Raw genomic sequence first — 13165 nt, forward strand, 5'->3', positions numbered from 1 at the left:
AATCGGAGTTCGAGACTTGACAACTCGATTTAATAGGCTTGCCAACTGGACTTAAGACTTTTTGATCCAACTTGAATTTGCTATCGATTCCGATATCGTTAACAACTTCAAATTAAAAAAATCAATTACCGAAGTCGCAAATTTGAATTTTTGTAATTGCCAAAATTCAATTGGTCAAAAATTTTGAAAAATCTCGAATTAAGACTTCGGTAAGTCTTCAAATTTCTTTCAAAACCCCACGCTCCAATTGTTAATAAACAAAGTATATTCTCTTTCAATCAATCTATCAATTATAACAAATTTTTGGAGTTCAAAACTCAGTTTTATTAAATACTTAATCATTTCCAACGGGCTTGGAATTTTATTCAGTTAAGTACGACATAAAAAATGAGAATAATCACTTTTTGTCAGTATATTATCCCGTTTTCCAAGGGGCTGGGATTAACATACTATTTTGGGGGAGATGAGTTGATAAGAGAGCTGAGGCGTATGGAGATTAGCCACTCAAATGTGTAATCTCATTTGAATGAGGAAACTGAGCTCAATCAATCCGCCTCCCACCGATATTCAGATGCTCCTTGATGATCAATCAGGAGTGAATGAATTCCCTGGTACGCCTGATGACAACAAGATACTGAAACTAAATCGACGGATTAATTTTCCAATACTCTCCCATCACCGATAAACATGGAAAAATGCTTCCGTTATAATATCCGAGGGATACCACGAGGAAGATCGTTGAATAATCCATGATGGCTTGAATCCCAGGCGTTGGGATATACCCTAGCTCATGGTGTTGACCGGAATTTCATTACCCTCCTACTGTTAATACCGATATTGAAAAGCAATTAGCTGATAATTGAGAGGGAAATACAAGCGACGAGTGTTTCAAAGTTGCATCGATGGAATCTCAAACATGCCATGTGCTCATAAAAATATCAATTATTGCATTTTCGGTGTGATGAAACGGTTTGTCAGTCTCTTGTCAGGTTTTTATCTTTTTTTCCTCTTCGGATTTACCCAGAATACCAACACGGAGCACGTGGATCACCATTGCAGAGCTGTCGGATCAGTATATTTGAGTTGAAAGTTGAAAACAGTGATTTGGATTTTTTATTTCCAATTTGAACTTGATTTATAACTTGAGAAATTCAATTGGCGATTAAATTCGAATTTTCCCCCAAACCGTAGTTACTTGAATTTCTAAAAATTTCGAGGAGGGCCTGTCGAAGCCCTGGCTTGTTAAAAGCCCTTACAGCCCCGTGAGAACTCCATTCCGGGTCTAAATAAAAATAATCTCCACCCCTGCGGTCCCGGTGACGTGTCCCAAATAGCCGTAAATTTGTCTGAAAATAAAAAAAAGCTCGTCCTCGGTTTTGGCATGAAAGTTACGGTGATGGGTTATAGACAAAGAGGGGTTGAACGGAGTGTTGGGGGGTGTTTGGGGGTTCAGGGGGTGGAGGAGGTGGTGGAGGTGGAGGAGATGGAAGAGGTGGAGGAGGTGCAGGAGGTGGAGGAGGTGGAGGAGGTTAGTAGTGCGCAACGAGACCTTCCCCAGAGCACGGTCACGGCGAGTGCGCCGCAATTCACTAGATATAGTAACTGAGGGATTGTATATAGGGGTTGCATGTAGGGGTTGTTGGCGCAAGCGTTGTGTGATATTCATCGATACCCTGACGGGGCCCGGGCCACGACGTTCACCAGTGAACGGTAGAGGCCGTCCTGTCAGTAGTAAAGCCCGGGCTCATCAGCTGCGGCTGTCTTCGGGCTTTTTTGACAAGTCATTAATTTCATTTATTTGTGAATTGTTTTATTTTCTAGTCTCCTTCGGTGATTGATCCTGGGGACAATCCTATTTTCATTTTTTATCTCGGAATCGGTGATTTTTATCGGGATTTATTATCGAATGGCCAGTGAATTCGAGTTTTTCAAGTGCTGTGTAAACATCGGGCATGAGGATCATGGGGTACGTAAATTAATAATGCCAATTGACATGTCAAATTGGTAAGATGGCAGTGGTAATATGGTGGGTCAGGTGAGATGCTGCGTGGACCAGTGGATCACTGCAGTGCGCAGAGCCGTCAATCTAGATTTGATTTTGCCAAATTTCTGTTGCAATCACTTCGATGGAGTTTATCGGGGAAACGGTTTAACGGCAAACACCTGGGGATCGTACTTCCAGAAAAATTGGAAGTTTTGTCAGGATTCTATTAGTTTAATTTAAAAAATTCTTCGATTCGTCAATGGAATTTCTACTCTTTTTACCAGTTCGCCTTTTATTACAATGAGTCGTTACTCCACTCCTTTTTTAATTATTATTAAATTGTTTCGCGATTCTGGGAATTAAATTCATGAAGTTGATGAGTCAATCTTGAATTTTGTTGAGGATTAAAAAAATTGCAATGTGTTTTGACGAGTGACAGGGGACGAGAAATAGAAAATGATTTGCGTGTGCACTTTGTGCAATAATTATTCTGGGAATTAATTGTTATAAGCGAATTAGATGTTGTCGAATCAGCGATAGGACAGGGGCGGTGGTGTGTTGATTAATGAGTTAGTGGAGAGCTTATTAAAAAATTCTTATCGGGCTTTTAAATCCGGAATTCAAAATGCAGTGGATGAAATTTGATTTTGTTGATATTTGGGAGACATTACATTTTCGAGTTGATGTTTATTAATAATTAATTCATTACGTGAGCAACGCGAAAAAATTAAATGACGATGTCGGAATGTTAATCGCGGAATCCGCAGAAAAATTGTGGAATGCTCTAAAAAAATTTTAACAATTCCATTGGAATTTTATTCTAGAAATTCATTTTTTTGGGAAAGTCTCTCTTGGTGCAGGCGAAGGGAAATATTGACTCTGGTGGAATTACTGACCTCGGGACGCGACTCGAGGGAATTTATTGCACTGAGGGATGGGATAAAAAAGGGGTCGAAACCCTCAAATAATCAGTCATTACACTAATTTCACTGCATTCTCCATTTTCTCTTGATATTTCTAGTTGTTTTTTTGATATTCAACTTGGATTTGTAAATAAATGTCTGTTTCGTCGATTCGAGAAAAATTTCCTGATTTGATAAACCATTCCGGGTGTTGAAAATTAATTTGTTCCTCGATTTTATCTGAAGTGTTTGTCAAGAGTGATTATGGAATTATCATGATTAAAATCAAGTTGCTCACACTCATGCATTCCTCTTCAAGATTTGTCGACGGACTATTTGAAAATGGAACTACAACCAGGAAAATTCTATGATTTTTTAATAACCCCTTTCTCACAACAAAGAAAATCAATTAATTTATTTGAATAAAAATTCCATCGCGTAATTCAAAAACCAAAAACTCAGAAAATTCGCATCAAGAAATTCCGATAAATCTTATAAAAAATTCCCAACACTGGATTTTTCAGGAAAATCAACATCTATTGACAATTTTCTATTAATCTTTCTATAGTTCTCTATAAATATAATCTATTAAAAAACTCAGGCTGACGTTGTAATTTTTTTAAATAGAATAGAATCTGGAAGTCGAATAAAAGTTGATAGAGAAAAGGCATTTTTTAAAATAAATCAATAAATTTTTGTTGATCAGTAAATATTTGCGGATATGATTTTAAGAATTGAGAGGGTAGTTGGAATTTATTGGGATTTATTGGAGAATAATTCGTGGAATTTGGCGTCTCGTGGAGTAGTGAGCAATGGGAAATCCCCGAAAGTGAAAAATCCATAGTACTTTCAATTTCTCTGGAGAACTTTCCCACATTCTTTGTGTAGTCAGGGTGTACTAACATGTACGTGGCTATTCGGACGTAAATAAATGAGGCAGATCGATATTTTGTCGTTGAAGTTTCAAGGCAGTTTCTGGGGACAACTGAGAGGAAAAAAAAGTAACGAAATGGCGAAAAATGGCATTTGGCAGTCGTCCTCGTCCTTCGGGGGGAATCAGTGCTCATGGTTGAAGGACAAGGGTAGGGATGGAAATCTCAACAAATTGGTAATAACATAGGTCTTATTGTTGGCTTCGGTAATCCGCTTTTCATGTAACTGGACTTTGATGTCGCGTGCCCCTAGCACGGGACTAATTCACTCGGAAGTTCAGTGTCATTAATTATGCCATGGTAATGGGTATTTGTCCAGTCAATTATTAATCTCCTCGTGGAAGAAAAAATGCATTTTCTCAACAGTGGAGAATTATTGAATTCCAAATTCCACCGAAAATTTAATGAAAATAACAAAGTCGAGCTTTTTTTAATTTTTTAAGTTTCAAGTAACAATTGAATATTCCGGGGCAAATTACACTTGATTCTCGATTAATTTCAGAGTTGAGTCGACTTGAAATTGAATAGAGTCGGAAATGGGTTGAATAATTTTTGTTGTCGATTTTTTAAATCCGGTGACTTCAATCAAATCGAAAATCGCCTTTAATATAATTGAAAAATGCAAATTTTGAATTCAATTTAAATCGATAACATCAAATTGAAATTGAATCGTTTTACAAATCGATCTGAATAATTTTTTTCGGTGAGATGCCATTATAATTGAGAAATGCAAATTTTGAATTCAATTTAAATCGATAACATCGAATTGAAATTGAATCTATTGAAAAATCGACTAGAATAATGTCTGCGAGATATTTTTATAACTGATAAATAATAATTTTTAAATGAGAAATAATTGATTTTCAGGGATAGGAGACGGCGGACTGAAGCCTCCGGTCGGCGGTATCCACTGCGGGTAGCCGTGATCGCGTAGGAGCGATTCGGCGTACCCGCGAATTGCAATCGCGATTCCGTCGGGGGAGTTGGGGGAGAGAGTTGGGCCGATTTGTGGCTAATCAGCTGGGGATCAGTGGTTATAGATTTTGGGGGAGAGTCAGGAAGCCGGGGGTGTACAACTGAGGGCTCGCAGGTGACGGATAAAGGATTATTTGAGAGGGTTGAGGGGGGATGCAGGGCGAAGGGGTGGCGGCATGGAGGAGCCCTCGACGGAGGCTCTCATGCAGGCGGGCTTCATCTTCGTTGTCGGCATTGCCATCATACTCTCGAATCTTCTCATCATCGCTACTTACCTCAACTTTCGTGGTGAGTCCACCCTTCATCACACACCAATAATTATCCTAATCATTATTATTAATCATTATTAATTATTAACGATGAATTATTTTTTTCACTAAATATACCAGTTATTATACCCCTAGAAATAATAATTGATGTAACTTCAAACGTTCCACCTTCAATTATCCTTTTAATACCTGTAATTATTTTTATTTATGAAGAAAATAAAATATTCAGTATTAAATTCCGTTAGTAATAATGAATTATTATTATTGAATCCATTTTTTCAATGAATTATGGGATGTAGTAATGAAATTTTCCAATTTTCATTGAATTTCTGTGATTTTTTTTTTGAGTAATTGAGGAGTTTTCAATGTGACTTGCCGCAATGTCAGAGAATATGGAGTAAAGGTGACATTTCAAGATGAAAAATGGAGGAATGCTTTTTCAGGTCCCTCCGAGGTGATAAACTACTATTTACTGTCACTGGCAACAGCAGATTTGTTTTGTGGTCTGCTGGTTGTGCCCCTTTCCGTATATCCTGCCTTGATGAAAAGATGGGTCTACGGAGATATTGTTTGTCGTCTCGTTGGATACCTGGAGGTGACACTGTGGGCAGTTTCGGTCTACACCTTCATGTGGATGTCCGTTGATCGTTATTTGGCCGTCAGGTAAATCCTCGTATCCACCAGAAAAAAACTCACTAAAAAATCTCCAAAAAATTCCATTAAAAAGTTACTTTTCGGCACATACTATTCCCTCATATTCCAATTTGCGATGAAAGAAATCAGTTTACAATCACGGCTATCGGGATTTAATCCTCCGATTTCATTTCCCCTACAGCCATATGCACGCGACTATAACGAGATTCCACTGTAGATTAAAAATCCAGAAAAAATGTTACATGGATTAAAATGAAGAATTGATAATTACCGGATTAAATTAAAATGCAAAAATAAACTCGTCAATGATGAATTCCCAAAATTCAATGTCAATTTTAATTTAGCAAGTCTCTATAAATGATCAATTACTCACGAATTACTCACCTGTTATTATTATTGAAATAGGAAACCATTGCGGTATGAGACTGTGCAAACGAAAACGCGTTGTCAGTGTTGGATGGCCTTCACATGGATAAGTGTAGCTATGATGTGTTGTCCACCTTTACTCGGCTTCAACAAACCGATCTTCGATGAGCAGGCCTTCATCTGCATGCTCGACTGGGGCAACATGGCTGCATATACAATTACCCTATCGATACTTGTACTTGGTCCCTCGGTCATTACCATTGTTTACACCTACTTTTACATATTCTCGATGAAATTGAAACTGAGATCCGGTGTACCCATACACGACAAGGAATATGCAACAGCACTGTCCGAGAATCTCAGCAATCCCAGTCACTACATGTCATTCGCCCTGATAATGACATTCTGGTTGTCCTGGACACCCTACGCCATGCTCAGAATTTATATCAGTATTGAAGGACCTACTGAGGTACTATCAGATAAATTATCTTTTTAAATTAAATATTAAATTACATCAAGACGATTTATAGCAAAAAATATTGCTTCTTCAGGTACCCTTCCTTCACTTCGCAGTGGTGTGGTTCGGCGTGACGAACAGCTTCTGGAAGGCTTTCATCCTGGGTACCATGAGCCCCCAGTTTCGTTTGGCTGCCCGGGTACTTTGTCTCACCCTGTGTTGCCGGCACAGGAGACTTCCGCCAGAACTCCTGGGTCTCGACGACGACGACTAACTCCACTTTTTTTTTTTATCAAACCAACGGAAGAATAACTGATAATAATTGAAAGGAAAAAACTGTGAAATGACTCGTGCACATGCACATTCCTAGAGGATCTTTACCTTTCCCTCGATTGATCAGTGGATTTTCCACTATTTCATTGTTGTTTTTATTCGATTGAGTAATGAGACACGTGCGAAGAATTGAAAATCAGATTTCAAATCTGACTTTATCTAGTCTCACTGAATTTTTGAAAAATCGCCGGGGTAAAATTGCTAAGATAATCTTGCTTCGCTCAATCTAGAGTCTGTTAATTAGCCCAATTTATTTCAGCTACCAACCGGCAAAACGAGTCGATTTTCAGAGGAGGATATCTCCGAACGTGAGGCAGATATCAAAAGTATTGTCATGACCTTTTTTGGAGAACTAATTGTGAACTCAAGAAAAGTCCATTACGAATATTTCGCGGGATCCATCAGGTGCGGAGATATCCATCGAAGTTCATTGAGATAACTCGTTCTGCCCATTCGCTGCTGATTTGTACAAATGGTGAGCGCGAATCACTGAAAATTAAAAAAAAAAATCACGAATATCTCGTGTAGATAACAGATGTTCAGAAGACGAGAGGAAAAAAATAATCGTTGCCTATCTACGTTGTAAGAAGACGCTCAATAAATGTCGTAGTGAGCTAAAACAAATAATTGAAGAACAATGAGAAATAAAGTAAACATAATATTAAAGAAAAAAAACTAGTCAATTAATGTGAGATGCCTCTACGAATGTGTAGCGTCAACGATTACGATAACAAGATTAATCAACGGGGAAAGGTAGAGAATGGAGGGCACATTCGGTGAGCCGATCGTGTCTTTTTTTTTCAAAAAGTCAAATTTGCTTTTTTGGACTTCTCTTTATACTCTCAGTCCGAGGAACGTCCGATCGGCTTTCACGTCAGATTATTAACGATCTACTCTTGAGCTACGCTGTCTCACTGTAATTTTGAGGAAACGATGAGAAAAAAAACCCTCAGGAGCCAGTCTAGCTCGTGTTCGTTCCTTGTTCGGCGAATTTATATTTATTTAATTCAATGTTTGTTTACCACTGATTAGTCTTACTCACTAGGGAGTGCTCGATGTTTAATTAGTTTTTGTTCCAGGTGGAAACTCTGAAATCGTGAAAAGTATGAGAATTGTAAAGTATTACAAATTGTATGAACTGACTCTATCTAAAAAAAAAAACCAAATGGCAAAATGAGAAGACAATAAAAAATAATTGAGGAATAAATTCAAAAAGAATAAGAAAAATTTTTAATTGGTGGACATTTGATAATGAGAAGACAATGGAGGAATGATCTTCGAAAAAAGAGACTCCACTCGGAAGCAAATTGTTGATGTATTGATAAGAATAATTACCCTTACTTATAAAATCCGCAATTATTCAATTGTTTATTATGATAGTTGTGCGAATAATGTACAGTTTAATCCACTCAAGCCGAACGGGGATCGAAGCCCTAGTGCGTCTTTAATTGGACGTTTTTTTGACTCTCTTATACATGACGTAAATTAAACGCAAGAGGACATAATAATTATCTAATGGCAGAGTAAAGCGTAGCGCAATCAACAACAGCTGTCACTAATGACGCAGCTACCTAGTAAGACCTTCGATAGAAAAGAGATAATGAAATTCTTTGTAAGTCTCTTTGAGGAGAAAAAAATTGAGTGGTTACACCCTCTGACCCTTTATTCATTATATTTATCTCTTTTCTTTTCATTGCGCTCGTGAATTTTGTTTAGAAGGAATGACAATATGGTTTTAGTTATGATCAGATTAATTTAGTCTAGTCATTGCTCCTGGAGCTGTTTGTGAAGCATGAAGCTGCATCATCTCGTCATATGAATGATATTTATTTATTTGCAACATTGAAGATTATTTGGTGATTATATTTGTTTATTAATCTAGGATAGATTTGGATTATTCATTATTACGAGTCACAGCAGCGGGACTGCCACGTTATTGTCAAGGTTGGTGATTAGTGAAGAAACAAATTGTTAATAACAAAATGCTGCAGAGTATTATTCAACAGAGGACTAAATAAAATCGTGTAAATAATGTTACATTAATTATAATTAAAGTATACATCTATATAGCTGACATGATTTTATTAAATTTCTTTCAATTACATCTCATTTTTCCTTGCAAATGGAGACGTTGTAATTTTTTCCATTTTCATTATTTTCTTTTTAGCATTTTACTTGGAAATTATGGAGGATCGTTGAAAATTTCAAGGCGACATTTACCGATTTCCTATTTGGTAGTCACTTCTTCGGAAGTTTAACAATTGAATGGGAGAAATCAGAAGATAACTGGAAACCGGTTCAACTCAATTTTTCATTCGATTTTTATTTAGTCGATCAGTTTTCAGAAATATCTCGGAATCCCGGGTTGATATCGAAATTTTTATCAGAACGTTTTCTGCGGGTCTCATTGGGAGCTACAAAATAGCGTATTACGCAACAAGTGCAAACACGTTATATGTATATAACGCACCTGTTTCGTACACTATTTGACGGCATTGGGCCCGTAATTCCTGATATTTCGCTATCTCTCTTAGATCTGTTGATATTTCTCAAAAACTGGTGAAAGCTAATCTGACTCGAGCTATAATCATCCCAACAAATTTGAATTTCCAAAAATCAACATTCCAAAAAATTAAACATCGACATTCTATTTTTCGGAAACAGTTTAAAAGTAGGAGAATCGATTGTAAATTAAATGTATTAAAACCCCGAATAATTTTTAAAATATTCCCCTAGTTTTTTTATTTTTTTTAATTAATTATCGGTAGTTCATGGCATGGTAGGGGTAGAAATAGATTATTCGCGGGTTTTTCCCTGATTTCACATTGCGACGTGCATGCGCGAAAATGTATTCTACTAACAAAGGGGGTGTTAAAAAAATAAGAGACTCCGAGGGGCTGAGAGATAAATAATATTGTGATATGGAAGCCCCGAGAGCTGGAGTGTGTGACCTCGAGCTCGACGAATTCCATTAATACAAAATTCATTAAGGGAATACAAAAATAGTTTCATTGATAAAAATTATAATGATAATCTTGGGAAATTACTGAATTATTTATAGGGCGATGTATTTGCAGTCACATACGAATAGATCCTTACAGATTTCTCAACGGTTTTCGTCATCAATTAATCAACGATTGATTAAATTTTTGTACCTAGGTAGTTACTAGTTTTGTACTAGTTTTGTAACGTACCTCAGCAGGGGCGTGTTGTTATTAATTATTGCTCCAACTTTTAACCCTCAAACACTGACGTACGGAAAAATTTCTTAGTTAAAAAATGAATGAGTTATTGCCAATATTTTCTCATTGTTTAATTATTATTTTTGATGGTGGAATAACTTTCCTACGCACTCCGTAAAGTTTGCAAAAAGTTTATGATTTTATAAACATTTTGACGAAATTCCTCTTTAAATGGAAATTCATGAATATAATCGAATAATCGAAATGTGGTTGCAGTCTTTGAGGATTAAAACGCAGAAAAGGAGCCGTTGTAGAATTTAAAAAACAATCAAATTACTGACAACAAATCATCTTGCAAATTAATAAAGGTGAAGGAAATTAACATGGGGTCGTGCAGTAGCTTAAATTACTTTTTCATGAGGGCAAAATGAAATGTCGACAATTGTTTGACAAAGCTTAGAAAATCTACATTTTGTCTCCGGTATATTTCCATTTCATTATCACTGCGACATTATGGTTTTTAAGATATGATCCCGGAAGTAGACATTTCGTAGATTATATTCTAGAGCGTTTCAACCTTTCAAATTTCAACAATATCTAATAAATAAGGAAGGTTTATCCAAAATGTAACGCTTAAATTTTTACATCCTCCCCGTGGGCGTGAGAATCTCATGTCTTCAAGTCTGATAGGTGAGTTATGAAATCGTTATCAATTCTTCAAGTCTTCACTACAAATGTGTAAGAATTGTAAAAGATTATTTTTTTTATGTTGGATTTAAAAACGATTTTTTTGGACGTAATTGAAATTGCTTATCAGCCTATTCCCATATAAGGAATCTATTCCGTCTAGCCCGAAACAGGCATATAAAAAGGTGGCAAGCGGTATTGAATATTATTTAGATTAAAGTATAGGAGAAGCCAACACATTGATACACCACCATGAAAGCAGGTAAGCCAATCAGCAATATAACTTTTCACCCTTGAAAGTTCAATATTTCAATCAATACTCAATTTTTGGAGCAGTTTTTCTCGCACTCGCCTTTTTGGCATTGCATGACACGAGGACAGCTGGACAGTACCAGCAAATTGAACATGGGATGAACCAATTTGCAGTAGACTTGTTCCAGGTAAAAAATCAAAAGTCGATGAGAAATATGCCTGAATGTATTACATCAGAACATCAGTAGTGTACCGAAAAATGTATAATCAGTGAATCATTTGATTATTTTAATAGCAAGCGTTGAAACATGAACCAGAAAATTTCGTAATTTCTCCATTGGGTGCTTATATGGGGTTGGCCGCGGTACTTTATGGTGCTTCAAATGTGACAGAACGTGAACTACGGTGCTTTTTACGGCTACGAGGCATAGACCTATTTACCAATCAAATGAATTTTGAAAGTATTCTTGACAGTGTCGACGTAAGTAGCCAATGAGTGACAATCGTGGGAACATACAAAACAGTTAAATTTATAAGCAATTATTTTAGGTACGTGGTGACGTGTCTCTGTTCATCACCAAAAACCAGTTTTTCATAAAGCCTAGCGTATCAGTAAGGTCCACCTTTGAAAACATTCTTGAAAGAACATTCAAATCTTCAGTACAACACGTCGATTTCACCGATACGATAACCACTGCAAAGACCATAAATTCCTGGAGCAACCGAAGTACTTATACATTTGTTGATAAGATTCTGAATCCAGGTAAGCGCACAAAGTAATTCTCACTATGCGGAGACTCATTTCTGACACAAGTTCATGTTAAACTCATGGATTTTCCATTCCATTGAATAGATTCACGAAGGAAACTCCACCTTGTGGAATATTTCAATATAATAATATCAAATATTTAATTAATCTCTTATCGAAAGAAGTACTTCAATTACACAACTTTTATTACAGACGCATTGGATGAGAGAACAGCAGTCCTCCTCGTCAATGCCGTACATTTCTACGGGGAATGGGCTACGAGTTTTGCTTCGATGGGTACACAGCGTGGTAAATTCTACATAGATGAATATACGCCAAAAATTGTAACAATGATGTTTCGCAATCACCTGACAGATTACGGATATCTTCCCAGACTAAATGCTACTTTTGTAGTTCTACCATGCAAGGTTAAATATTTTTCATGCATTTTTTATTAATTTTCATGATTTACAGATGAAAAATAATTCTATTATTCAATCATCCATGAATAGCACAGTGGCAGCGACAGAGATGCGGCAATCAACGTGTATTTCATTCTACCAGAAACTTCCAAAGATCTACAGCATGTAGAAGATAATATTTATTCTCTTACTCTTGACGATTTAAAGAAAACGGAACAGAACTTTATTGAATTGCGTATGCCTAAATTTAAAATTGACAACACTGTGCATATGGGAAATTATTTCCATCGCGTAAGATACAATTATTGATATTTCGTGTGCCTGTGCGTTATATATTTGGTCTAAAATTGTCATTCTTCCTCAGCTGAAAGCTTTTTCACGAGGGGGCCGTTACCATGGAATGATCGACATAGATGGCCCTGTGAAAATTGGAGATTTAATTCAGAGAACGAGCTTTTCGGTGGACGAGAAAGGAACATGGGGAACAGTAGCCCCAAGTAAGTTTTTCGGCAATTTTCACACGTAAATGACAATTTCCATGTTATTTTATGATTGAAATGAAGTTCCTAACTGGTATATTTCATACAAAGATTACAGAGCTCTTGTGGGAGCACGACTGCGAACCGAGCCGTTCCTGTTCAATCGACCTTTCTTCTTCGTTGTTGCAACCAAAGATCTCATTTTACTCACTGGTAAAGTAATGGAGCCATCGGTTTGAAATGCACTCAAATCATAACTAAAGCCTGCGAGGATTTATATACCATTTCGTAAAGGTGAAATTTCCATGGAATTCCTGTGCCGTCACAAAATATGCGACATAAAAACTTCCCCTCTTCTTCTCTTCTTCTTCGGGATCTGATTTTCTATGAAGTTGTTCAATGGTAAAGTAACAGACCCATCGGATTCTGATTCTGATTCTGAACACTGTTATAATTATACTGTTGTATTTTCATGGACAGTTGATCAGTAATTTTTAAACGAGTGTAATAAAAATTGGTTTTG

At 36.7% G+C, this 13165-nt stretch overlaps 2 protein-coding genes across 3 annotated transcripts; both read left to right on the forward strand.

The window, feature by feature from the left end:
• Positions 1-1641: 1641 nt before the first annotated feature.
• DopEcR (G-protein coupled receptor DopEcR) lies at positions 1642-10679 on the forward strand. 2 transcript variants are annotated; one of them, XM_011314458.1, is made up of 5 exons: positions 1642-1966; positions 4686-5081; positions 5506-5725; positions 6122-6551; positions 6634-10679. In XM_011314458.1, the coding sequence occupies exons 2-5, from the start codon at positions 4970-4972 to the stop codon at positions 6811-6813; spliced, it is 942 nt and encodes a 313-aa protein (XP_011312760.1). In that variant the 5' UTR covers positions 1642-1966; positions 4686-4969; the 3' UTR covers positions 6814-10679. The 2 variants fall into 2 exon arrangements, with proteins under 2 accessions (XP_011312760.1, XP_011312761.1); XM_011314459.1 differs by lacking the exon at positions 1642-1966 and adding an exon at positions 3900-3968.
• A 124-nt stretch (positions 10680-10803) lies between these two features.
• On the forward strand, positions 10804-13159 carry LOC105272357 (serpin I2). Its single transcript, XM_011314460.1, has 8 exons — positions 10804-11003; positions 11078-11181; positions 11289-11474; positions 11543-11756; positions 11955-12169; positions 12254-12454; positions 12528-12660; positions 12754-13159. The coding sequence occupies exons 1-8, from the start codon at positions 10994-10996 to the stop codon at positions 12879-12881; spliced, it is 1191 nt and encodes a 396-aa protein (XP_011312762.1). The 5' UTR covers positions 10804-10993; the 3' UTR covers positions 12882-13159.
• Positions 13160-13165: the final 6 nt, after the last annotated feature.

The sequence above is a fragment of the Fopius arisanus genome, unplaced genomic scaffold, assembly GCF_000806365.1.
Source record: "Fopius arisanus strain USDA-PBARC FA_bdor unplaced genomic scaffold, ASM80636v1 scaffold00166, whole genome shotgun sequence".
Classification (NCBI taxonomy): domain Eukaryota; kingdom Metazoa; phylum Arthropoda; class Insecta; order Hymenoptera; family Braconidae; genus Fopius; species Fopius arisanus.